At 50.7% G+C, this 27,334-nt stretch overlaps 1 protein-coding gene across 5 annotated transcripts in view; it reads right to left on the bottom strand.

Moving 5' to 3' along the window:
* SPAG17 (sperm associated antigen 17) overlaps positions 1-27,334 on the bottom strand; it is a 720,739-nt gene that overhangs the window by 598,169 nt on the left and 95,236 nt on the right. For all 5 annotated transcript variants that reach the window (XM_069203004.1, XM_069203006.1, XM_069203008.1 and 2 more), the window contains exon 2: positions 1,291-1,431. In XM_069203004.1, the coding sequence (XP_069059105.1) occupies positions 1,291-1,431 (141 nt within the window). The remainder of the gene's footprint in view (positions 1-1,290; positions 1,432-27,334) is intronic.

Here is a 27,334-nt window from a genome sequence, read left to right as displayed (position 1 = left end):
GGGACAGGTAAAAGGCCTTCTCCCCTCACTATAATTATTTTACCACCAATTATCTGTTGCCCAAAACTCAGGTGATGGGGCTGTTACCCTCCTCAGCTATGGCATGGTGTACCCTAAACCAACAGGGCCTAGAATCCTACTGTGAAAGAACAAACATGGGGGATTTCCACCAGGGGTCTCGAGGGTGCAAGGTCCCTGGGGGGTGAATCCATGGCAGCACAGGCCTTGGATGAACATTGGTGACCCCAGTCTGTGGGTAGCTTCTTATGTCATGGTGGCACTTTAAGAGCACTTTATTCAACCCACCCTCCACCTCTTCACCACTCGTGGCGCTTTCTATAGCAGCTGCAAAGGACAGTACGATCCTTAGAAGCCACTTCTAAGCACTGTGAGGTTGAAAGTCATCTGTTCACTATAGTTCATGCCACAAAGCGTCAGAGAAGCCACAGGATGTTCTGCTTGAGACCGGCTGCAGGTCTAGGATGTCGTTTATATTTTTACTCACAACTTTGGAAAACATTATAAATACATGTACCTATTAACACTGCTCATTACAAGAAGGAAGCTTGAAATTACATTTTGTGAAAATGATGTTGCATTTGACTGTTTAAACTGATATTTTGGGTGTTGACTGAAACATGTTACCAGCAGGTCAAAAGATACAGATGTGTGACAAATATTTATGAAGTACTTAAAGATAAGTGTCAGCATTTGTAACATAGAAATACAACCGTAAAATATGTCACAGACTAGCCTCGAGTGATGTGTACTCAAGTGTCCCTTTAGAGGAGGTTTCACCACTAGGTCACCCCAGGAAGCCTGCCTATTTCCAAGTATGGATAGCACTGATGCAGCCCGCCTCTTTCCACGCATGCACAGCACCCATAAAGCCCGCCTCTTTCCATGCATATATAGCACTGACGCAGCCCGCCTCTTTCTCCGTGCAGCAACCACAAAGCCCACCTCTTTCCGCGTGCAGCCGCCCACTTCTTTCTGCGTGTGTGCAGCATCCCGCTTCTTTCTGCATGCGCGCAGCAGCATCCAGCCTCTTTCTGCATGCGCGCAGCAGCATCCCGCCTCTTTCTGCATGCGTGCAGCAGCAGCCCGCCTCTTTCTGCCTGCGCTCACTCAACGCAGCCCGCCTCTTTCCGCCCGCAAGCAGTAGCCTGCCTCTTTCTGCATGCACGCACACCGCAGTCCGCCTCTTCCCTCACATGTGCGTACCAGCAGCACCCGAGAAACCTGACTCTTTCTGTGTGCGCACAGCGCCCACGCATGGGCAACACCTACCTGCAGGAGCGTATCTTGCCAGGAGACCACGCTGAAGAGCTTCCGCTGAGGGACTTTCACTGCTAGTGAAAAGGCCTGGGTCAGAACTTCATCTTCACATCGGTTCTCAACGACAAATGCAAGGTTGACCTTCCACTGGTCCTGGGAAGAGAGAACACAAGGTTTCAGTGCTGCACACCTGTGACACTACATGCTTCATTCACTACACCCTAAATGCAAGGTTGGCCTTCCACAGGTCCTGGGTACAGAGGACACAATATTTCAATGGTGGACAGCTGTGATCCTAGACGTTACACTCACTATGGCCTAAATGCAAGGTTGGCCTTCCATAGGTCCTGGAAAGCGAGGACAGACGGTTTCGGTGCTGGACACCAGTGACACTGCACTAATCAGTTCCTTGCAATGAAACTCTCCCACCCTTGACCTAGTGACTGTCTCCTCCCTCTTGAGAAGAGGATGGGAGACAACAGGGACAGGTCTTGTTGGGTTGCGGGAACCTTGGCAGCTCCAACAAGAAAGCATCCTTCATAGAGAAGTGATGAGGGTGAAGACTGAAGGCCTGAAGCCTCCTCTGAAAATGCAAGAGGCGAGAACAAGTCACGGTGGGTTCACTTGAGGGGCAAAACTCAGAGATCTGACACAAACCACTGGAGCATAACTTAAGGTCCAGAAAAGAGGGGTTCTCCTCTGCACCTCAGACCTTAAGTGGGGCTCAAGGAACCCATGGACCTTGTTTTCACATTCGATGAATTTCTCGAGTCTGGATTTGTCGAAGGACAATGAGTGTCTATGTAAAAGTGCCTAGAAGTGACAGGTGAGTTCTGTTCCTCCCATCACTACTTCTGTCTCAAGATGATTAAACCCCAGGGTAATGTGTACAGCCCACATATTCACTCATGCACAGGTAATCTGAGTGCACAAGCCATCCATTTACAAAAGGGACCTTATCCACATGTGTCGTAAGTATATCAAAATAACACAAGTGGCGATTGGGTACATGGAAACATACAGGCTATTCAGACAATACGAACTAGTGAATGTTGTTGCATAAATTACACACACACACGGATGGATTACACTCCACCATTATCTTCACACTACATGCATTACCTGGATATTCAATGACTTATTACAGGTTCTCTGTCATTAAGAAGTGACTCCACCTTGCAATCAGGTTGATTATCACCAGTTTTATTGTAGATCGAATTAATAAATAACTGTTGTTCTGCTCATCTCTAAATAACACAAACAGCACCATCATGTGGCAGCTGACATAAGTGCCGGTGATAGCAATTAAGTGCTGGTGCTGAACACCGAAAAACCCCTGGCACAAATTAAGCATGTGTTCTGGTAGGCTTAAATAGGCTATTTTTATGTGCTCTTTTCTGTGTGTGACCTGAAGGTGGCAGTGTTTCAAAGAGTTTTCCATCACGATGAAGACCTTGTTAAATCCCTGACTCTGAGAGGCTGAAACATCAACAAATCTAAGAATCCGATTAATTCTCTTCAATTGCCACCTACTTTATTTTGACTTATCTATATATTGAAACATAAGATATTTCTATATATTGTGCTCCCTTTCACCACCTGCCACCATTATTATTGATTACTCATGCCAAAGTATGCTAACTATATATGTACATTCACTGAAAATAAAAGTTTAAATTGACGTTACAGTTAGGTAGGGTATCATTATCATCAAAACGCTAAATGCTTCATTTGGTATGAAAATTATCAACCATATAAATAAATAAACAACACATCACATAAAAACAAGATTCATTAAGCCAATATGTATATCCCCTGATGTCCTACTAAGCAAATTTACACATATAAAAGATTGCAGAGCAAAATTCATTAAAAGAATAATAATTCACTAATGTTAAACATTTAAGATCATTTAAAAATACTCTAGATTGTTCTGCCAGGTTATGGCTCCCTAAAGAAAAGACCCCACCCCCGCCACACCAGTGCATCAGAAGCCATACACAACCACATAAAAGCTGGCCGATATTTCATAAAACCCGTAGGCCTCAATAGGGGGGATAAAAAAATGATGCCTAAAGGGAGCATAATAGTCACAGAACAAAGTAAAATGAATTAAAGTCTACAGAGACACTCCATCACAGGGGCATAGTTTTATGGATTTTTCATCATACTGACCTAACGGAAAGCATAACTTACTTCTGATAACTACTAGACGGAATCATGAGATGAGAGTCCTTTCCCTCACATTTCATAACTCCATGAGATAGGGATCAGGACCCACCCCAGCTTTAGCATTTAAGATCCCTTACATATTTTTTCCTTAGATCCTCCTCCTCCCTCTTAGCCCCCAGGATTTTCAGGAAATTCTCCTTTGCCCAACGTTCATCAGAGCTGGTTAGGCCCTCTGGAGCCTCGAACATATCTGGCCAATACATAGGCTACCTTTCTTAGATACATCAGCCAGGGAATATCCTTCACATGATCACAAGCCAAGCAGTCCCGCAGGATCTCTCTATTAAAACAGGCACACTCACTAGTCCAAATAGAGATCCATAACCTGAAGGGAGCAATCTGGATGGTATCTTTACAAAAATTAAGATCCAATTCAAACTGCAGACAAAAGCCAGAGGTATTTTGACCATCTCCTAGCAGCCGTCTGCAAAAGCAATGTTCCTCTATTGCAGGGGCCCTATTATCCGTGGAACCCCAGAGTGGTGCCCCCATACAGCAGGACTGGGAGACATTTGCGCCTGTAAACTTCAAGCAAGGTCTTAATAGGTTTATTTCCCACCCTTGCAGCAAAGTCGAACGTGGCACCAACTATAGCATTGAAAAGCACCCCTCTCCTGGAAATACAAGGTTTCCAGGTGTCTTTGTCATCAAAATTAACCCCTAAATAGGGGAATTCCTGAACCTTGCTAATTACTTGCTCATTTATCTTCAGCACCCCCACCCTGCTGAGTGGTTTCCCAAAGACCATAAAATGTGATTTCTTGCAGTTTATCTCTAGATCGGAGGCTGACATAAAAGATTCGTAGGCTCTAACTGCTTCTCAAAGGCATTCATAGTACTGGCCATGAGCACCGCGTCGTCAGCATAGATAAATACCGGGACAATATTACCATTCATTTTGGGAGCATCCTTACATCGTTTCACTAAAACAAACAAACAATTAATTAGTATACAAAAGAAAGAGGGTAGAGGCCAAGACACATCCCTGGCGCACACACCTATTAAGCTCAAATGCATCCGAGCATTCCCCATTTGTCCCAACCCTCATGTTTGCATTAGTTCCTAGGTGGAGGTACCGAAGCAACTCCACAATTTGGGGATCCATACCCAACCGGATTAACCTCTCCCACAACTTAGACTGATTTACCTTATCAAAGGCACAACTACGGTCCATGAATGCAAGATATAAAGGTGCCTTTCCTGTCTTGTGTATATTTCCCAATCAACATCAGCAGGTTTAGACACTGTTCCTGGGTACCAAGCCCTTCTCTAACGACATAATGTACCCGACTCAAAATTTCATTTTCAGCCATCCAAGCCTCAATGAGCCTTAAAACAATCCGGCCCAAAATTATGGCCTAAGAATCAAGGAGAGAAATTGGGCAATATGACTTGGGATCATTTGGGTCCCCCTTTTTGAACATGCGAATAATACAAGCCGATCTCCAAGTGGCAGGGATTCCCACACTAACTGCTGCATTAAGGACATTCAGCAGGATGGGCGCCCATAGCTGGGGACCAGATTTATAAAGATCCATTTGAATTGTGTCCGGGCCTGGAGCTTTATTGCTAGCACTGTCATGAAGCGCCTTCCTTACCTTGTGGAGTGTGAACCTGGTAGCTAGATTGGGATGATCATAATGTTATTTACCCCAATTATTTCCTAAAGAACTCCCCTGAAAGATTCTACAAAAAGGATTCACCCAAACCTCAGGGGCAATGTTACAGCCCAGGCCCTCAGGTGTTCCTGATTCAAAGAGACCCCTGTTTACAACCTTCCCAAAACAGGCCAGGATTCTTGTGATCTACTGCACGTTCCAATTTCTCCCAGGCCAGCTCTTGCCCTCAGAATACTTTTATACTGAGCCCTCGCATCTCTAACATGGTCCTTATCTCTGGGGTGCTGATTTAAAGCCTTCCTCAGAGTTTTCTTAGACTCTTAGCAGGGCTTACTAAACCATCCACCCTTATGCTTACGGGGGACTGAGCAGCTAGAATCAGGCAATCTTTAAAAGCTTCATTCACTCTGGGCATCGCATCCATAACTTCCCCTGGACTAGGAGTCTCTGCCAGAAGTATACCTGTAATCAGATTTAGGTTATCACCCACCACCCTTTCTACTACTTGCTGGATATTGACCTGTCTCCAACTCTCCTGCCCTGGTCTTTTATCCTCACCGAAACTGGCCCTCCCTGTCCTGGTTTATATAAAGCCTCTGGAAAATTGAAGAGGACCGTGAGGGGGTTATGATCACTAAGGTGCTTCTCTACCACCTCTCCACCTATAACCAATTTTTTTAAAGGTGGGGACACAAAAATATAATCAATTGTTGTACCAGCCCCTCTACCTACAAAGGTTGGGAACTGATGTGTACCCACCACTTCAATATCAAAAATATTCAGAAGACCCATACTCCGTAGGCCCTTAATCAAGTCCCTGCCCCTGGGGTCCTGAGCTCACTCAGCTGAACAAACCTCGCTCCAACTCAAAAGGATTTACCACTGTGCTATGCCGCCCTATCTTGGCATTAAAATCTCCTGACACAACAGCACAAAATTCCATCCCCGCCTCCTCCATTCTGCACTTCAGTATCTGGAGAACTGAGAAAAGGACCCTAATTTAACACCCGAGTCCCAAACAGCGTTATAAAAATTTACCAACAGGACATTAAATGTATTAGGAAAAACTACCCAGACAATCAGTATACCCTAATGGTTACAATTAATTTGATACGCTGTCGCTGTTTCAGAGAATCGGATTAAGGTAACAAGACCACCTTTGGGGCGGCCTCCATGGGGCTGAGCGGCCAGGACTGCAAACCTATGATATCCATCCCCGGCTGCCTGCCCATCTGACCAGGTTTCTGGAAGCAAAGTAAAATCATACTGGGTCAGATACCTTGTCCATTCCTGGTCTAATAACTTTGTGTCATACCCTGCTACATTCCATGAAATAAGACAGCACTTTGTGGTCTTCCCACCCTGGGCCTCACTAGTCATAACAGCATTGGGGGGTACTACCAAGCCTCCTTGCACAGCATCAATTCACCCCCTCCAGGTCAGGAGTCCTAATAATATCATTCCTCCGAACTAGTTAGCTGTGGGAGGCTCTGACCTTGATGGGGATTCCTACCATTCCTAATCGGAGAATCAACACACTGCAGAGTATGATTACAAAACCTATCTCATTTTTATTCCATTTTTTTAAATTTTTTTTATTTTTTACTTCCTTTTATCACTATATTTACCTGCAATTTTATTTTATTATGTGTATTTATTTGTATTTATTACCGCTCGCGCTTTTTTGGCTCTTGTAGCCGTAATAAAGCTTCTTTGAATTGAATTGAATTGATTACAAAAGAAACCCAAAGGGACCATACCAATCTTTCCCTTTCTCTGGGAAGCCGTACTTTGTGTTGAGAGGAACCATTGGGCCAAACTGGGATATCTACAATTTATAATGACACAAACCCGTTTCCCACTTTTTCTTGGGGCCCAACCCAATCAATTCTTCTGACAAACAAGATATCCCTAGGTCCTTGCAAGCAAAATCACAGTTTTTACTCAGCCAATGGCCAGTCTTATTTTTTAAATGGTCCATAGATTTACTGGAGCCTGGAGCAAGAGCAGGAACGTCTGTCACCGCCACCACTTAGGCGGCACAAGCCGCAGGAGCTCCAAACAAACAAGTGGGGAACTTTTCTTCAAGTGCAGATTTTGTATTCTGCCACTATGTTGAGACTCCCTCCATTCTCCACAGGTCCACTGTCAAGTTGCCTGCCACCTCTTAGCCTGTTTTACCCCTTAGCGCCTGTCGATAGGTCGGCTGATGCAGCCGGAACAGCCTCCGCACAAAAACCCTGAGCCCCTGGATTTGCAAAGTTAGCAGGCTGCTGTGTGGTCCTCTCCAGAGCCCTGGGACTGCTCTTATGTAGAAATGCCCCCTCGCATGGTTGGTTTTGACAACTAAGGTGTGAGGGGCCGCGCTCATCTGTGACTGGGCTGAGCCTCTCCTGCTCACACAGCCGGGAGACTATTTTTTCAAGTGCCAGCAGTTTTGCCAAAACCGTGGCCAAACTGGCCTCAATCATCTCCTTGAACTTTGTCAACAGGTTATTCCCACCACAACCCAGGGGCTGGGTGAAGTCAGTGCCATCCACCAGGCCCACAGAATTTGCAGACAGAGACGGTTTCGGTTTAATCCCAGCTTTCTTCAATGCCTTTTTCTTATCCAGGGGGGCTACAGCTATCCAGGGAACAAACCGGGGGAGTGACCATCAAGAGCCTCTTACTTTTCCTCAAAGACCCAGACACACCATAAACTCCCGTTTCTGCAGGTGAGGGGATTTCAGAAACCGCACCTTACTCTCTCCCAAAAGAAGAACCACCTCATCCTCCAAAACCCCCAGAGCCTCACTTGCGATAGAAGCTTGGCACCATCACCCATTTCCAGAGAGAGCCTCCTCTCCGCCAAGTCAATCTCTTTGGTAACTACCCCAACAGCTGTGTCGAGAAAGGAGTCCAGAGTTGTATTTGAGCTTCCCTGCCCTCCACCACTTTGGTCCCCAGTTTGTAGGCCCCTTCTCCTGCCCATCCTCACAATATACAGGGGATAGCTTCTTTATGGGACAGCAGGTCAACTACAGTCACAAATAAAAATTAGGATAATGGTTTCTAGCTGGGGAGGGAGCCAGAAGGCACTAAAGGATGGCACGAATGTCTTTAAATGCCAAAACGATGTTCACACACTCACCCTCTGTGCAGGAATTAAGAGGGATGGCACAGCCCCGTCTCTATCGGTCGATGATGGGCCCGGGCACTTCCCGCGCGGTGGTGGAGTACAGCACTTAATAGTGCTCACCAGTGGCTGGCTCCGCCCCCTGCCTCCTCTGCTCCTGGGACTCGGAGTCCCTTCCCCAAAGCTGTGTGTCCTGCGCGGCGGTGTAGAGTACAGCGCTTAATAGTGCTCACCGGTGGCTGGCTCCGCCCCCTGCCGCCTCTGCTCCTGGGACTCGGAGTCCCGTCCCCAAAGCTGTGTCTCGTGCGTCCCCAGGTATCCATGGTCCTTAGGTAGGGTAATATTATCTTACTTTGTTTTACAAGAAAAACCTTAGAAACTCACTAAAACAAAAAAAACGTTCAAGGGCCGTTACAGTTAGGTGAAAATGTCAGCTAAAACAAACTGCTTTAAACTAACAAAACCAGTAAAATTCACCAGTTATAGTTATCTCAAGTAATTATAATTTGCGTACCCTCCATGCATAGAGTTGTCATCAATGATGTAATTTCAGATGCTGTAGTCATGTTTTCAGTGGTGTCATAGAACATGTCATGCATGATGTAATAAGGGTATTAATTAGCAGTGAATGGTGAGGGTGCAACCTTATGGGTTCAAAGTATAGTTACTTAAGATAAATATAACTGGTGAAAGTCAGTGGTTTCGCTCGTTCAAAATGGTAGGTTTAACTGCAATGTTTACCTAACTACAGTCTCTAACATTTTTTTACTGAATTTGTATATGAAAGGCTGTGTGGGTCTGTGAGTGCGTGTGCGAGTGATTTTGTGAGTTTTGATGGGTGTGTGAGTGGATGTGTGAGTGACATTGTGGGTCTGTGGGTGGGTTTATTTTATTAAATCGGGGCTCACTCTGTTGGGGGTCCACACGGGGAGGGTGCTGGGCACTGTGGAGGATCTTAGGATCCCTGAGCACCCAAAAAACACTTTTGGGCAGTTCCTTGCCTACGAGGGGTCCCTCACAGACCCCTCCGTCAGTCGTCTGGAGTCAGGATACCCCTATCCTGTATTTTTATTTTATGTTCATTTTCTGCCGCTCTGCACTGAGCTGGTACACAGAATGGAGGCCGTAATTTTCAGCTCAGGTTATGAGCATCCAATCACTGCATTGCTGGTGGCCCATAGATCCACGCGGTGGATCCATGTCGCTAGATATACATATATCTTTTTGCTCTAATAACTCCAAAACTACTGAACCAGGTTACACCAAATTACAAAAAGCACCATTTCTGGACCAAGATCTAGCCTTCTGTAAAGTTATTGGTCGGGCTGTAATCGTGGCTATAATCCCTACTAGAAATTGCACTGGGACAAAGCATTTTTGTATCCCACCTTTTCCTAAGCTCCCGCTTGACGAATCACCCACAAAATTTACAGACTGCAGCTGAAGTGAGTGGAAAGCTAGTTTTTAAAATTTCGTGAAGATCCGTCAAACGGCAGCAAAGTTTTGGTCCACATTGTGGACTGAAAGCAGTGTATTCTTCAGAATGAGATGCCCCAGGAATCCCTTCGGTGATGTAAGGCTGCAGGGACTAATCTTCGTTCTGGTGCTTGTGAGATTGTCTGTGTGTCTACACCCCCCCAGGAGGTCCCGTTATTTGTGGGCACCCTCTGCCCCTGGGCTGCCCCTGTCCACTGCACCCACCCCACACACATCAATGTGTCCATCATGAGTGCCAGTGGCTGCCTCCCCGTCCCTCTTCCACCAGGGCTTGTCTAGCGCTTTCTTCCTGGGCCTCTCCTCCAGGCGCTCCCTGCCGTCCTCACCTGTGTTTACAGCTATGCCCCTCTTTGGTGTTGAGAGTCTTGGGTTCCTCTGGGGCACGAGGAGTGTAGAAAGGGCCGTCTGCGCGTGTTTAAGGCTGTGAAGGGTCTCTATGCTCTATCCCTAGTGTAGCGCCTCCTGCGTCTCCTCTTCTGGGCCTGCTCCGTGCTACACGAGTGGAATACAATAAGTGAGACGCATGAAGGGGGAGGCTGGTGCGCTACAGGCCTGCTGCACGTGCACAGGTCAGAAGGGGCACACATGGGTGCCACATGGGCCCACCCAGGGCGAGCACCCCCACCTGGGGCACTGTGATGGTTTTCTAAGCCAACCTCTTGGCACTAGTTTGATATATGCTAGTGCTTCCCGGTTTCACCGTAGCAGTGCCCTCAGTGCACCCCTGCAGGCCCAGCCGGGCACTGCCCGGAGGTAGCAGACACCTGGAAACCAAGAAAGAACTTTCTGCATCTCTTAAGGGGAGGAGGCGTTGGTGCCGCCAGTGGGCGCTAGATGGCGCTGTTGGGCCGTGAGTGGGGGATGAGGCCAGCTCCCCATGGCTGCAGGAACCTGTCTGGTCCAACCTCTGCAGCTCTGAGGGAAGCTGAGGGAGCTGTGCAGACCTGTGGGTCCGACCCGTGCAGCTCTGGGGAGGGGGGGGGGGGAGGGTGCGTGCAGAGCTGAGGGCCCAACCTCTGCAGCTGTAAGAGGGGCTTAGGGGGTGTGCAGAGCTGTGGGCCCGACCTCTGCAGCTGTGAGGACAGTTGTGGAGAGCTGTGGGCCCGACACCTGCAGACGTGAGTGTGTCTGAGGGGTGTACAAAGCTGTAGGCCCATGCCCTGCAGCTCTGAGAGGGGCTGAGGGGTGTGCAGAGCTGTGGGCGGGACCTCTGCAGCTGTGAAGGGAGCTGTGTAGATCTGTGGACCACACTAGCTGTGAGCGGACCTGAGGAAGCTGTGCAGAGCTGTGGGCCCGACCTCTGCAGCTGTGAGGGGGACTGAGGGAGCTATGGGCCCGACCCCTGCAGAGCTGTAAAGGGGCTGAGGGATCTGTAGGCCCAACCTTTGCAGCTGGAGGGGGAGCTGTGCAGAGCTGTGGGCCCGACCAGCTGTAAGGGGGCCTTAAGGAGCTGTGCAGAGCGGTGGGCCCAAACCTCTGCATCTATGAGGGGCGGCTGATGGGGCTGTGCAGAGCTGTGGGCCCAACCTCTGCAGCAGTGAGGAGGGCTGAGGGAGATGTGCAGAGCTGGGGCCCACCCTCTGCAGCTCTGAGGGGGGATAAGGGAGCTGTGTAGAGCTGTGGACCCAATCTCTGCGGCTCTGAGGGGGTACCCTGGCACTACCCTCCCTGCCATCACTAACCGGGAACCCTTTCATTACACCAGGGAGGGAACAGAGATTCCAGCAACAGCTGCAGATTTACTGATTTACAGATTTTCCTGCACTTCCAGATCCGCACAGACCCCAGGACCACCCTCAGGGGATCCCTCATCTACCGTCCCCCCGGACTGCGCGCCCTCTTCAGCGACTCCATCACCGACTTCATCTCCCCGCACGCCCTCGCCTCGCCAGACTACATCCTCCCCGGCGACCTCAACTTCCATCTGGAACAGAACAACGACCCCAACACCACCGCCCTGCTCGCCAACCTCGGCCTCAAGCAACTGGTGAACACCCCCACCCACATCGCCGGACACACGCTCGACCCCATCTTCTCCGCCAGCAAACACGTTTCCTTCAGCCATGCCTTCGATCTACACTAGACCGACCACAGTTGTGTCAACTTCACCTACCGACGCGAGACCCACCACCTCCGCACTCAACCCATCCCTCGTCGACAGTGGAACAAAATCCCCGAAGAACAGCTTTTCTCCACGCTCATCGACAACCAACCCACCTTCGCCGCCGACCCCAACGACGCAGCCCTCAGCCTCACGAACTGGATCACCAACTGCGCAGACAACCTCGCTCCACTCAGACGCCTTCCAAGACAGTCCAACACCAAAAAACCTCTCTGGTTCTCTGACACCCTTAAGGAATCAAAGAAAACCTGTCGCGCCCTCGAGAAAGCCTGGCATAAGGACCACACCGCAGACAACATGACCGCCCTCAAGAACGCTACCCGCGAACACCACCACCTGATCCGCACAGCCAAAAGGAATTTCTTCACAGACAGACTGGACAAAAACAGCCACAACAGCAGAGAACTCTTCAGCATCGTAAAAGAGTTCTCCAACCCCAACGCCATCACGCCCTCACAAGACCTGTGCAACTCCCTCGCCACCTTCTTCCATTGTAAGATTACCGACCTACACGACAGCTTCGGACACCAGACCCAGCCAACCAACACTGAACCCACACCCCCAGCCATCAACCTCAACGCCTGGACCCACATCAACACAGAAGAGACCAAAACCACCATGAACTCAATCCACTCCGGTGCCCCCTCGGACCCCTGCCCACACTTCATCTTCAATAAAGCCGACGACATCATCGCCCCGCACCTCCAGACCATCATCAACTCCTCGTTTTCGTCTGCTACCTTCCCCGAAAGCTGGAAACATGCTGAAGTCAACGCCCTACTGAAGAAACCTACGGCTGACCCAAGCGACCTGAAGAACTTCCGCCCCATCTCGCTCCTCCCCTTCCCTGCCAAAGTCATAGAGAAGACCGTCAACAAGCAGCTTACCAACTTCCTTGAAGACAACAACCTTCTCGACCCCTCTCAATCCGGATTCCGAGCCAACCACAGCACTGAAACTGCCCTCATCTCAGTCATAGATGACATCAGAACCCTGATGGACAACGGTGAAACAGTCGCCCTCATCCTCCTCGAACTCTCGGCTGCCTTCGACACCGTTTGTCACCGCACCCTAATAACCTGCCTCCGCTCCACCGGGATCCAAGGCCAGGCCCTGGACTGGATCGCCTCCTTCCTCTCCAACCGCTCTCAAAGAGTCTACCTCCCACCTTTTCGCTCAGACCCCAACGAGATCATCTGCGGCGTCCCACAAGGCTCCTCGCTCAGCCCGACACTCTTCAATGTCTACATGAGCCCCCTCGCCGACATCGTACGCAAGCACAGCATCATCATCACCTCCTACGCAGACGACACTCAACTGATCCTCTCCCTCACCAAGGACCCCACCAGCTCAAAGACCAACCTGCAAGATGGAATGAAGGACGTCGCAGATTGGATAAGACTCAGCCGTCTGAAACTGAACTCACACAAAACGGAAGTCCTCATCCTCGGTAACACCCCGACCGCCTGGGACGACTCCTGGTGGCCCACGGCCCTTGGCACCGCACCGACCCCCTCAGACCACGCTCGCAACCTCGGCTTCATCTTGGACCCACTTCTCACCATGACCAAACAAGTCAACGCTGTGTCCTCCTCCCGCTTCCTCACCCTCCGCATGCTCCGGAAGATCTTCCGCTGGATCTCCGCCGACACCAGAAAGACCGTGACCCATGCCCTCGTCACGAGCCACCTAGACTACGGCAACACCCTTTATGCTGGGACCACAGCAAAACTCCAGAAACGTCTGCAACAAATTCAAAACGCCTCCGCCCGCCTCATCCTCGACATACCCCGCAACAGCCACATCTCCGCCCACCTGAGACACCTGCACTGGCTTCCCGTCAGCAAAAGGATCACCTTCCGACTCCTCACCCACGCACACAAAGCCCTCCACAACAAGGGACCAGAATACCTCAACCGCCGCCTCAGCTTCTACGCTCCCACCCGTCTTCTCCGTTCCACCAGCCTCGCTCTCGCCGCCGTCCCTCACATCCGCTGCTCCACGGCGGGTGGGAGGTCCTTCTCCTACCTGGCAGCCAAGACTTGGAACACCCTCCCCACCATCCTCAGGACCACCCAGGACCACTCCGTATTCCGGAGACTCCTCAAGACCTGGCTCTTCGAGCAGCAGTAACCCCTTCCCCCTGGCGCCTTGAGACCCGCACGGGTGAGTAGCGCGCTTTATAAATGTTAATGATTTGATTTGATTTGATCTGGTGGAAGGACAGGAGATGGGGGTCCCTGTGTGTGAGGGGCGAGTGTGGCTGTGTGTGAGGAGAAGGTGCCTGTGTGTGAGATGGGATAGTGCCTCTGTGCGTGAGAGGAGGGTGCCTGCGTGTGAGGGGAGGGTGTCTGTATGGGAGATGGGAGGGTGCATTGTATGTGAGAGGGGAGGGTGCATGTGTGTGAGAGGGGAGGGTGCATGTGTGTGAGAGGGGAGGGTGCATGTGTGTGAGAGGGGAGGGTGCCTGTGTTTGGGAGGGTGGTGTGTGTGTGTGTGTGTGTGAGTGGAGGGTGCCTGTGTGTGAGAGGGGAGGGTCCCTGTGTGTGAGGGGCGAGTGTGCAAGGTGCCTGTGTATGAGGAGAAGGTGCCTGTGTGTGAGATGGGATAGTGCCTCTGTGCGTGAGAGGAGGGTGCCTGCGTGTGAGGGGAGGATGTCTGTATGGGAGAGGGGAGGGTGCATGTGTGTGAGACGGGAGGGTGCATGTGTGTGAGAGGGGAGGGTGCCTGTGTGTGTGAAGGGAGGGTGCCTGTGTGTGTGAAGGGAGGGTGCCTGTGTGAGAGAGGTTAGGGTGCATGTGCGTGAGAGGAGGGTGCCTGTGTGAGAGAGGTTAGGGTGCCCATGTGTGAGGGGTTAGGGTGCCTGTGTGTGAGAGTTGAGGGTGCCTGTGTGTGAGAGTTGAGGGTGCCTGTGTGTGAGAGTTGAGGGTGCCTGTGTGTGAGAGGGGAGGGTCCCTGTGTGTGAGGGGAAGTGCCTATGTGTGAGAGGGGAGGGTGCCCGTGTGTTAGAGGGGAGGGTGCCTGTATGGGAGAGGAGGTGCATGTGTGTGAGAGGGGAGGGTGCCCATGTGTGAGGGGTTAGGGTGCCTGTGTGTGAGAGTTGAGGGTGCCTGTGTGTGAGAGTTGAGGGTGCCTGTGTGTGAGAGTTGAGGGTGCCTGTGTGTGAGAGGGGAGGGTCCCTGTGTGTGAGGGGAAGTGCCTATGTGTGAGAGGGGAGGGTGCCCGTGTGTTAGAGGGGAGGGTGCCTGTATGGGAGAGGAGGTGCATGTGTGTGAGAGGGGAGGGTGCCCATGTGTGAGGGGTTAGGGTGCCTGTGTGTGAGAGTTGAGGGTGCCTGTGTGTGAGAGGGGAGGGTGCCTGTGTGAGAAAGGATGGGGTGCCTGTGAGAGAGGATGGGGTGCCTGTGTGAGAGTTTACAGTGCCTGTATGAGAGGTTACAGTGCCTGTGTGAGGGGTTAGGGTGCCTGTGTGTGAGAGGATGGGGTGCCTGTGTGAGAGGTTACAGTGCCTGTGTGAGGAGGGGTTGTCTGTGTGTGAGAGTTGAGGGTGCCTGTGTGTGAGAGTTGAGGGTGCCTGTGTGTGAGGGGAAGTGCCTATGTGTGAGAGGGGAGGGTGCCCGTGTGTTAGAGGGGAGGGTGCCTGTATGGGAGAGGAGGTGCATGTGTGTGAGAGGGGAGGGTGCCCATGTGTGAGGGGTTAGGGTGCCTGTGTGTGAGAGTTGAGGGTGCCTGTGTGTGAGAGGGGAGGGTGCCTGTGTGTGAGAGTTGAGGGTGCCTGTGTGTGAGAGTTGAGGGTGCCTGTGTGTGAGAGTTGAGGGTGCCTGTGTGTGAGAGGGGAGGGTGTCTGTATGGGAGAGGGGAGGGTGCATGTGTGTGAGAGTTGAGGGTGCCTGTGTGTGAGAGTTGAGGGTGCATGTGTGTGAGAGGGGAGGGTGTCTGTGTGAGAGGTTACAGTGCCTGTGTGAGGAGGGGTTGTCTGTGTGTGAGAGGGGAGGGTGCCCATGTGTGAGAGTTGAGGGTGCCTGTGTGTGAGAGGGGAGGGTGCCTGTGAGAGAGGATGGGGTGCCTGTGTGAGAGGTTACAGTGCCTGTATGGGAGAGGAGGTGCATGTGTGTGAGAGGGGAGGGTGCCCATGTGTGAGGGGTTAGGGTGCCTGTGTGTGAGAGTTGAGGGTGCCTGTGTGTGAGAGGGGAGGGTGCCTGTGTGTGAGAGTTGAGGGTGCCCGTGTGTGAGAGTTGAGGGTGCCTGTGTGTGAGAGTTGAGGGTGCATGTGTGTGAGAGGGGAGGGTGTCTGTGTGAGAGGTTACAGTGCCTGTGTGAGGAGGGGTTGTCTGTGTGTGAGAGGGGAGGGTGCCCATGTGTGAGAGTTGAGGGTGCCTGTGTGTGAGAGGGGAGGGTGCCTGTGAGAGAGGATGGGGTGCCTGTGTGAGAGTTTACAGTGCCTGTGTGAGAGTTTACAGTGCCTGTGTGAGAGGTTAGGGTGCCTGTGTGAGAGGTTAGGGTGCCTGTGTGAGAGGGGAGGGACGATGTACACACGGTTATTAGCAGATGAAACAGGCAGCAGAGAGGAGTATGTCTAGTTTTGAGGGTTCGCATTGGTCATGTGGGACATGCAGCGGTGGAGTGGGGGACACTTCCCTCACAAGGGGCGGAGCCTTGACAAGGAGTCCGAATGTCACTTACACGTGGATGTAAATATCAGAAAGAGACTGGCGAGCAGGAGAAACCCGAGGGTAAACCTGTCCTGCTTGAGTAGCTGCAGAGGCTGCATTGTAAAGTATCTTAGAGGGTCACAGCACCTGCTGCGGAGAGCTTCGTGCGCCCCTAAATCTCAGGGAATGACAATGGTAAGATAGCTCTGGTGGTTAATGCACCTGCTGGGGAGACCTGTGTTTTGTCACAGGTTTAACTCATGGCAGCACACTCGCTGCAAAGCACATCATACAGCAGGAGATGGTAGGTTATTACGTCATGTAGAGAGGTCAGTGGGTCACCGCTCTTGGCACAGAGATGCCTCTACTGAGATAGCTCCGAGAGCCATGAACCAGCATCAAGGAGCTGTATGCAAGCTGCACGAGGTAGGTTCAGAACCCAATCCTCTCACCCCAATCTGTTATTACGAGGCTGCCTAAGGGGCTGCTTGGGTAGCAAGAAAGTAATCGCCCTCTTACATCCGGGCGTGGTGTTTCTCCCATACAATCTGCGCAGATGTAACCCCCGGCAGTGAGTCCTGGAACCCCATTCCTCGCCGTGCACTGGCGCACTCTACACAGGGGCAGGGTTCACTCTCACTGGGGCGCAGCTACTGCCGCTCATTTTTCTGCAGCTCAAGCAAATTTTCTACTCGAGCGGCAGCCTTCTGACCCTGAAGGGTTGCGACCGCCCGCGACTGCCCGCGTTGGAAAAATCTCCGCAGATGTTGTCCAAGCAACCTGAAAATTGCGCTAGGGGGCGCCAAATCTTGCTCGCGCTTGCCAAGTTACCGTTTTGGTTAGAGCGCAAGAAAAAATTCCGCTAACGACTGGCGGACTTTGACCAGAGGTTCTTGTTACAAGAGTGACTCAGAGTCGCCAAAATTCTGGCAATTTCGCAGGCCGAACTGAATATTTCGCCCACCCCTAATTTGCATCACCTCTGTGCCCTGCACTTTCACTTGCGGGAACCCACCAGGGAAGTAAAGTGCTACAGCGACTATCAAACCTTTCCTGTGAGCATTTATGCATTGTGTAAGTTACGACTGTGACACAGTGCTTAATTTGTGCTTGTTGTTTCCGGTGCTGAGCACCGGCACTTATTTGTGAGGGCCGGGCTTATTCTTCAGCCTCAAGCATTTGCTGCGAGCAAAAGACACACAATGGAAAGACGGAAGAAGGAAAAACTAAAAAACGTCATAAAGGGAGAAAGTAGAAAGTTGCAGGATGAGCTGAAGGGGCAGGGGTGGCGGTAAATGGATTGAAGAGGCCTGAGGTGGCTTCAAGATTACGCTGCCTCAGTATTCAGTGCTGGCAGATTTAATTAAAGCAGTTGCGTGTTTAAGAGAAGGGCTTGGAGCACCGGCACCTCTTTATTTACAAATTAAGCACTGGACACAGCCATTGACTCGTCAACTTTCTCTTTTTGCTTTTTATGTTTATAAATAGAAGTAGGAGCTTTGTTTACAAAAAACTGAAAACAGGGACTGCGGAATGCCTGTTTATATAAATTAACATTTAACAACAGTAGCTCAAGTTAAAAATATTAAACAACGAAAAATAATTTTTCAAACTAGGGAAGAAACCACCAAGCATGATGAAAGTAATCCAGTGTTCTCTGCTGAAAACCCAGGAGATCCCATCCTTCAGAGCAGGGAGCAGTGGGATCAGCTCTGAGAGTAAACACAGAAGAGGGACACCGGAAGTGCTGGGCCTGCTGAGGGCGGGAAGGGGCAGCCATGTTAGTTTTCACACCTCCAGGCCACCAGGAGATTCCATCCTTCAGAGAAGGGGGCATTGGGCTCAGCTCCGAGAGTAAACACAGAAGAGGGACACAGGAAGTACTGGGCCAGCTGAGGGCGGGAAGGGCGGCCATGTTAGTTTTCACACCTCCAAGCCCCCAGGGCAGGAGATTCTATGTCAGGACCGGAGGCTCAGATTATGCTTCTCTTTCCATGCTTTATTATTCTTAGCAGCCAATAAAAAGAGAGATTTATTAAAACTACATTTCCCAGTAAAACATACTGATCACATGACCAACAATAGGGGATCCCCTCTATAAAACCTGGTGACCTTAAAACTCGGCCTCTTTCTTTGTTGCCCCACAGCCAGTTAAGTGCACGACGTTCATTACTTACATATATATTGATATTGGCATGCATGTATTTATCTTGAGAAGGGGTTGTGCTCAGGCTCGCGCAGCGCCATGCATACTTTTGTTGCATTTTTTTGCGGAGCGATTCAGCCTTCGTAGTCGCGAGGCCCCTCGCGTATCTTGCTATTTTGTGGAGCGGGAGAAGGAGCCGATCATGACCACCATCGTGGGCGGCCGCGATCCAGTGTTCTAGTCCTTCGGGGCTTCATGAACATGCGTGTGTATGAGCGCTAACGACGCTTCTATAGTTATACGCATGAGCAGTCTGGGGATAGCGTTGTGCAGTGCGCTTCAGTGCTCCAAGTGCCGTTTTTGCCCTCTGGGTGCTTTTTTCCCTCTCTTTGACAATCTGGCTCCTGACGCCCTGGGACATCAGAGAGTGTCCAGGGTTGTAAAATAGTGGCATAGGCTTTGCCTAGAGTGTTACCAGGCAGACACACTCCCCCTGGTAGTTAGCTTCTCAGCTATCGTTGGTGCATTTGGTCCTGTTAAATACTGCTGGGTCTCACATCATGGCACAACATGATCCCTGTGAGGTGGATAGACCAGAATATCAGGAGTTTTTTTCTTTTGAGGACAACCTTGTAGAAGCCCTAGATAACAATGTACAGCTACCAGTCAATTTCTCAATCTACAAATCCCTCTAGGGGCACGGTAAAAGCGCAGTTTAAAGGGAGGCTCTAGCATTCCGATGCCTTCAAACAGTTTTCAGCTTCTGTCATGGAGGAGCATGGGTATAATTACTCCCAACCCCAAGCTTCAAATTCTGATGAGTCTTTCAAAGTACTTGACCCCACTGGCTCCGATTCTTCCAATGATTCTTCAGGCAGCGATCAGAATGACGCTCCGGGCCCCAGCAAGAAAAAGCATCTTGAGCACGGATCAGATCAGAGTCCAAACCCTCCCAGGGTTCTCACCTTCGACCCAACAGAGATTGTCCATCCCTGATCCACAAATTGGCCTCCCCTTCCGGAAGTTGCTAACTACGTTCAATCCCATGCCCGGCAAGGGTTAGACAAGGAGGTCAGGGTGAGGCTTCGCTCTGAATGCCCCAGACCAGATCTGGTTGGCAAGATTTCTGATACACCTGAAATTGATACTACCATGATAAACTTCATGAAGAAGTGGGCCAGAGATCCCAAGAAGGGTCTGGATAGAGCCTGGCGGTCTTGTCAGGACAAGTTATTGGACATATCAGGACCTCTTACGAAGATCTTAGAACTTGGGTTTCAGTCCAAAGAGTCTGGTGTAGCAGTCAACTCTGACATCCTGATTGGCTGGATGCAGTGTGCAGTCTGCCAGTTGGGTAACGCCAACATGACAATGTCAATGGAGAGACGGAGGTCAATCTTGATGCAAATTGACCCAAAATTGAATGACATGGCGTCTTCTGCGGCTGGTCGGTGGAGCAGGGTCTCCTCTTCGGAGGTCCTTTTGTCAAGGACTTAGCAAAATTCACTGTAACATATAACATGCTGGACAAGGTACATCTGTCTTTGAAAAAGGTTTTTCACAATACTCTTCTTGGGAGTGCCAGGCGATTTAGAGTCTGTTTGTCAGGCCGCGGATTCTATCAGGGCTCCCCTCGTGAGACCTTCAAACGCAACTGCCGTTCCTGGCAAGATCAGTCCTGTGACCAGACCTTCCACCCCACCCGTCCTCGTGGAGGCCCTCAGCGATTCCACAGGGGCTATGGCAGAGGTCAACAAAGAGGATCCAGGTTATACAGGTGAGTATTTTACCTTATTCAGAGGTAATATTGGGAGGGAAGAATTCATTATTATTACTTTGTTCACAATTGGGCACTCCTGACTCAAGATCCCTGGGTTCTGGAGTAGGTCTGGGGGTACAAGCTGAAGTTCTACAGTTCCCCTGTCCAGACTCCCCCCCCCCCCCTCAAGAGCTGAATTTTTCCCTTTACGATCAAAAGTTCATAACAGAGGAAATTTGTGATTTGCTCTAGAAAGATGCAATCTGTCTGTCCAGTCTTCATCCAAAGGGCTTTGTCAGTCCTGTTTTCTTGGTCAGCAAAAGGGGCGGAGGATCTTGTTTGGTGCTCAATCTCAAGGATTTCAACTCTTGGATAATTTACAGGCACTTCAAGATGGAGGGTATCCATCTTCTGAGAGATCTGCTTCAGCAGGGCGACTGAATGGTCCGGGTGGATTTCAAGGACTCATACCTGTCAGTACCTATCTTCGCCCCCCACAGTCGCTTTCTGTAATTCTGGCAGGGTCAATGTAACGAGTACAAAGTCCTTCCCTTTGGCATCTCGTCGGCCCCATGGTGCTTCACCAAGTTGATAAGGCTGGTGGTGGAGGCTCTTTGTTCCAGAGGCGTCAGGTTGATCGTCTATCTCTGCGACTTAATTCTGATGGCTCAAGGCTCTCTGACTGTTACTTATCATCTATTATGGACAATCCACCTTTTACAGAACTTGGTGTTTGTTATCAATCAACCGAATTCCTGTCTGCTCCCATCCCAACTGATGGATTTTTGGGGATTCCAGATAGATTCGGTATTGTCCCAATTGATCCTACCTCATCAGAAGATTCAGAATATCAAGAGGGAGTTGAGGTCTGCCTTTCGAGACCAGACAGTATCATTGAGATAAGTTGCTCGGATTGTAGGCCTTTTGGCTTCGCCCATTTAAGGAATATTCCCGGGTCCCCTCCACTACAGGGCTCTTCAACGTCTTGAGATACAACATCTGCAAAAGGGGTTAGCGTATGCAGACCAGATTCAGCTCTCTCAGGAGGCCAGGATGGAAATGAATTGGTGTTTGAATCACATGGAAGACTGGTATGTCAAAAGACTGGGGGGCAAGAGGTCTCGGATGTTAGCAGAAATTGCCAAGAACATATGGCATTATAGCCTGCAGCACCGGATCTTGATCATTAGAGAATATTTTCCGGGGACCAGGAAGTCAGTGGCGGACTGGTACTCCTGTCATCTCCAGGACTTCATCGATTGGAGGTTACACCAGAGGGTTTTTGCTCTCCTCAGTCGCACCTGGGGCCCATCTTCAGTGGACCTTTGTGCCTCCCAGCTCAATCGGCAAATTCCTGCCTTTTCCAGGTGGCGTCCGGATGCTGAGGCCCTGGCGATGGATGCGTTCTTGCAGGATTGGTCATTCCACAAGGGGTATGCCTTCCCACCGTTCAGCATGATTCCCAGAATTCTGGCCCAGGTATGTCATCAGAAAGCCGACCTCGTGCAGGTGACACCTTTGTGGAGCGCTCGGCCTTCGTTCCCCTTGGTGCTAGAGATGTCTTTCGAATCTCCTCTTCTAATTCCTCAGCGTCAGAATCTGCTGGTGGACCCAGTCGGCCTTCCACATCCTCCGATTCTCTCAGAGTAATTGCAGTTAGTGGCCGGGAGGGTTTCAGGGGTAGAAAGTGCCTGGCATTTGAACGCAAGCTTCTGCTTACGTCGAGCAAAAACGGTCCAGTAGTATCCACAAACGATATGCTTTGGCATGGCGGAGATGGGCTCATTGGTGTAGCGAAAGGGGTTTGCATCCCTCTTAGGCAGATGTATGTTTCATGATCAATTTCTTATCCTCTTCAGCTGAGGCACGGTTGGCCTATAGATCTGTGAATAATTACAGATCGGCTATGTCTGCAGGTCATACTCCAGATAATGGTAAACCAGTCGGAGAAGATCCTTTGGTGTGCAAATTATTGAGGGGTATTCGCTTTTCATACCTAAATATACTTCCTTGTAGGATGTGCACATAGTGCTCAGGTTTTTGAAGATATGGCCTGATAATCAGTATCTTTCAAGTAAGCAATTATCAGCCAAATGAAGTATGTTAATGTGTCTGATTTCTTGTAAAAGGGTTTCAGATGTTAGGGCCTTAGACCTCAAGGGCATGCAATTTTCCCCAGAAGGGGTATGTTTTTCTACTTCTAGGAGAACCAAGTCTACCAGCAGGGTGATTTCTCATCCATGTTTTCCCCAAGAGTGTACCCTCTGTGTGGTGCAGAGCCTTAAGGCTTATGGAGCAGTTACCAGTGAGTTCTGTTTGGATCCTAATGGACAGTTGCTCGTTGCCTTGCAGAAGCCATTCAAGCCAGATTCCTCTACCACCTTGGCTAGATGGATGCGTTGGCTACTTTTTGAGGCCGGCATTGATGTTTCTGTGTTCGGGGCTCACTCTGCTAGAAGCGCTATGGTGTCAAAATCCTTTTCTCTAGGTTCTTGTTTGGACAAAATCATGAAAGCAGCGGATTGGTCCTCTAAATCCACTTTTAAGTCTTTTTATAACAAACCAATTGTGGATGTAGTGTCAGTGGTGATGGCACAGCTTTGAACCAGCATTATCAGAGCTTCCGGTCCTGGCATAGATTATAACATTTTCTAGCTATTGTACCAAGAAATTTCAATTCTATTAAGGACACGGAGGCTAGGGTTATCACACCCTGATGAGATACTGTGGTACATAGTAAGGTATAAGTATAATATTTCAAGTTCTTGAACATACAAACTTAAAGTTCCCTCCTGCTATGAGATTATTGTTTGAGGGTTTGGGAATAGGTTTTATGGCCTTTCTTCTTTACCTCTAGGCAACGAGCTGAAGCAAACCTGATGTGCAGTTGAATCTCCTACCTGTGAGATCTTCATCGTCTCGCCTTCACCTGCTTGGAGTTGGTTTATCCCATGGGATTTTTCGTGGTTGCCTTGGTGGGCCTGGTTCCGGCCTCCGTCAGTTGGCAGTGTTCTAGGACGCTGGGCCTTGTTCGTGTTTGATTGTATTATGTTCAGAGGCACTGTTACGTGTATAGTTTGCTAAGAAAGAGGACACGTTTTAATGTTACCAGGTTTTATAGGGGGAATCCTCTTTGGTTGGTCATGTGATCAGTATATTTTACTGGGAAATGTAGTTTTGATAAATCTCTCTTTTTATTGGCTGCTGAGAAAAATAAGGCTTGGAAAGAGAAGCATAAATGGAGCCTCTGTGTCCTTAATAGAATTGAACATCCTTGACGCGATAGCTAGAACATTTTATATCCCATCCTTCAGAACAGGGAGCTGTGGGCTCAGTTCCGAGAGTAAAAGACAGAAGAAGGACACAGGAAGTGCTGGGTGTGCTGAGGGCGGCCATGTTAGTTTTCACACCTCCAGACTGCCGGGCAGGAGATCCCATCCTTCAGAGCAGGGAGCTGTGGGCTCAGCTCCAAGAGTAAACACAGAAGAAGGACACAGGAAGTGCTGTGCCTGCTGAGGGCGGGAAGGGGCGCCCATGTTAGTTTTCACATCTCCCGACCCTGTGGTGCAGGAGGTCCCATCTTTCAGAGCAGGGAGCTGTGGGCTGCTCAGCTCCGAGAGTAAACACAGGAAAAAGACACAGGAAGTCTTGAGGGCGGGAAGGGCGGCCATGTGAGTTTTCACACCTCCAGGCCCCCTGGAGATCCCGTCCTTCAGAGAAGGAAGCTCTGGGCTCAGCTCTGAGAGTGAACAGAGAAGAATGACACAGGAAGTGCTGGCCCCCCTGAGGGCGGCCATGTTAGTTTTCACTTGTCCAGGCACCCAGGAGATCCCATCCTTCAGAGCAGGGAGCTGTGGGCTGCTCAGCTCCGAGAGTAAACACAGGAAAAAGACACAGGAAGTCTTGAGGGCGGGAAGGGCGGCCATGTGAGTTTTCACACCTCCAGGCCCCCTGGAGATCCCGTCCTTCAGAGAAGGAAGCTCTGGGCTCAGCTCTGAGAGTGAACAGAGAAGAATGACACAGGAAGTGCTGGCCCCCCTGAGGGCGGCCATGTTAGTTTTCACTTGTCCAGGCACCCAGGAGATCCCATCCTTCAGAGCAGGGAGCTGAGGGCTGCTCAGCTCCGAGAGTAAACACAGAAGAAGGACACAGGAAGTGCTGGGCCTGCTGAGGGTGGGAAGGGTGCCCATGTTAGTTTTCACACCTCCAGGCCACCAGGAGATCCCATCCTTCAAAGAAGGGAGCTGTGGGCTCAGCTCTAAGAGTAAACACAGAAGAAGGACACAGGAAGTGCTGGGCGTGCTGAGGGCAGCCATGTTAGTTTTCACACCTCCAGGCCCCCAGGAGATCCCATCCTTCAGAGAAGGGAGCTGTGGGCTCAGCTCTGAGAGTAAACAGAGAAGAAGGACACAGGAAGTGCTCCCCCCCTCAGGGCGGCCATGTTAGTATTCACACCTCCAGGACCCCAGGAGATCCCGTCCTTCAGAGCAGGAGCTGTGGGCTGCTGAAGTCTGAGAGTAAACACAGAAGTAGGACACCGGAAGTGCTGTGCCTCCTGAGGGCGGGAAGGGCGGCCATGTGCTGGGCCTCATGAGGGCGGGAAGGGCGGCCATGTTAGTTTTCACACCTCCAGGCCCCCAGGAGATCCCATCCTTCAGAGAAGGGAGCTGTGGGCTCAGCTCTAAGAGTAAACACAGAAGAAGGACACAGGAAGTGCTGGGTGTGCTGAGGGCAGGAAGGGCGGCCATGTTAGTTTTCACACCTCCAGGCCCCCAGGAGATCCCATCCTTCAGAGAAGGGAGCTGTGGGCTCAGCTCTGAGAGTAAACAGAGAAGAAGGACACAGGAAGTGCTCCCCCCCTCAGGGCGGCCATGTTAGTATTCACACCTCCAGGCCCCCAGGAGATCCCGTCCTTCAGAGCAGGAGCTGTGGGCTGCTGAAGTCTGAGAGTAAACACAGAAGTAGGACACCGGAAGTGCTGGGCCTCCTGAGGGCGGGAAGGGCGGCCATGTGCTGGGCCTCATGAGGGCGGGAAGGGCGGCCATGTTAGTTTTCACACCTCCAGGCCCTCAGGAGATCCCATCCTTCAGAGCAGGGAGCTGTGGGCTGCTGAAGTCTTAGAGTAAACACAGAAGGAGGACACCGGAAGTGCTGTGCCTCCTGAGGGCGGGAAGGGCGGCCATGTGCTGGGCCTCATGAGGGCGGGAAGGGCGGCCATGTTAGTTTTCACACCTCCAGGCCCCCAGGAGATCCCATCCTTCAGAGAAGGGAGCTGTGGGCTCAGCTCTAAGAGTAAACACAGAAGAAGGACACAGGAAGTGCTGGGTGTGCTGAGGGCAGGAAGGGCGGCCATGTTAGTTTTCACACCTCCAGGCCCCCAGGAGATCCCATCCTTCAGAGAAGGGAGCTGTGGGCTCAGCTCTGAGAGTAAACAGAGAAGAAGGACACAGGAAGTGCTCCCCCCCTCAGGGCGGCCATGTTAGTATTCACACCTCCAGGCCCCCAGGAGATCCCGTCCTTCAGAGCAGGAGCTGTGGGCTGCTGAAGTCTGAGAGTAAACACAGAAGTAGGACACCGGAAGTGCTGGGCCTCCTGAGGGCGGGAAGGGCGGCCATGTGCTGGGCCTCATGAGGGCGGGAAGGGCGGCCATGTTAGTTTTCACACCTCCAGGCCCTCAGGAGATCCCATCCTTCAGAGCAGGGAGCTGTGGGCTGCTGAAGTCTTAGAGTAAACACAGTAGGAGGACACCGGAAGTGCTGTGCCTGCTGAGGGCGGGAAGGGCGGCCATGTTAGTTTTCACACCTCCAGGCCCCGCATGCTCCGCGCCATTACCGTGTGTTATTTATGAAGTGTGGCCGAGCTGGCAGCTCCCAGGCACACACTGAGCGGCAGACAAATTACCAATGTTTGTTCAGCTCTTTTCACAGACTCTGGGCCATGACTTTTTATGCCTCTTTTATGACTATTGTAAAATTACCAGAGTATAAAAAATTGCAGCTTTCAGGATAATAAAAATGTGGCAGGGGTGATTTACCGAGCAGACCTCTTAACCGAAGGCTGTAGTGGCTGGGGCTTGCTCCAGGAGTTTTGTATTTAAGAGTGGAAAACTTAAAATGGTTAACAGCACTTCAATAATTGCACAGAACGACTTTTTCCAAATTCCTGGAATTGCGCGGGAGGCTGAGAGCTGACCCCTGGCTCGGCTGAGACACCTTGGAAGTTATATTTTATGTATGAGAGTGTGGACGACAAACAGCATTTCACCAAGAAAACCTAATATTAAAATGTTGTTTTTGTGCACTCTCGCCTCGTTCTCCTTGAGTTCTTGTGTTGGTTTTTAATATAATATTTTGTGTAATAAGTTCTCGTTGGATCTTCCGGCTCTTAGGGGAGATAGTTCAGGGGGTGACACCTGGTTTGGTAGATCTCAGGGGTTACTGGGCTGGACTGGCACAACTGTAGCCCCTTACTTCTGCTGAGCTGGTCCACCTCACCACTGGACCTCAAACTGACCACCAACGACACTTCTTCGGCACTGACCCCCAGGGTGATGGAAACAAGGAGACGGGGCTCACTCGGGGGAGCTGCGGGTTAGAAGCTGCACAACTGGCATTCATGAGCCAATCCCAGCCAGACCCTTTACTTAGAAAACTAAAAAGTACTTTAATGTACACACAGTCCTAAGTGCTCCGGGTATGCCCAGGTGTGGGTGCCATGCCCACCGTGCCACTGGAACCAAGCTATACCCGGCTGAAGAGCCCCAACTAGGGCAAAACCGGTCCGAGATCAATTGTTTTCTGCTCCAGGGAGGGCCTGGCCTGGCAGTTTGGGACCAAGTGAAGTCCACCCTAGAGAGACAGAGGAGCAGCTCGTTGGAAGGAGCGACTGGCCCAGGGTGGGAGGAGTGACCGG

The sequence above is a fragment of the Pleurodeles waltl genome, chromosome 8 (genome assembly GCF_031143425.1).
Source record: "Pleurodeles waltl isolate 20211129_DDA chromosome 8, aPleWal1.hap1.20221129, whole genome shotgun sequence".
NCBI lineage: Eukaryota > Metazoa > Chordata > Amphibia > Caudata > Salamandridae > Pleurodeles > Pleurodeles waltl.
Note: the sequence above shows the minus strand (reverse complement) of the source record. Positions and strands in the feature narration are given on the sequence as shown.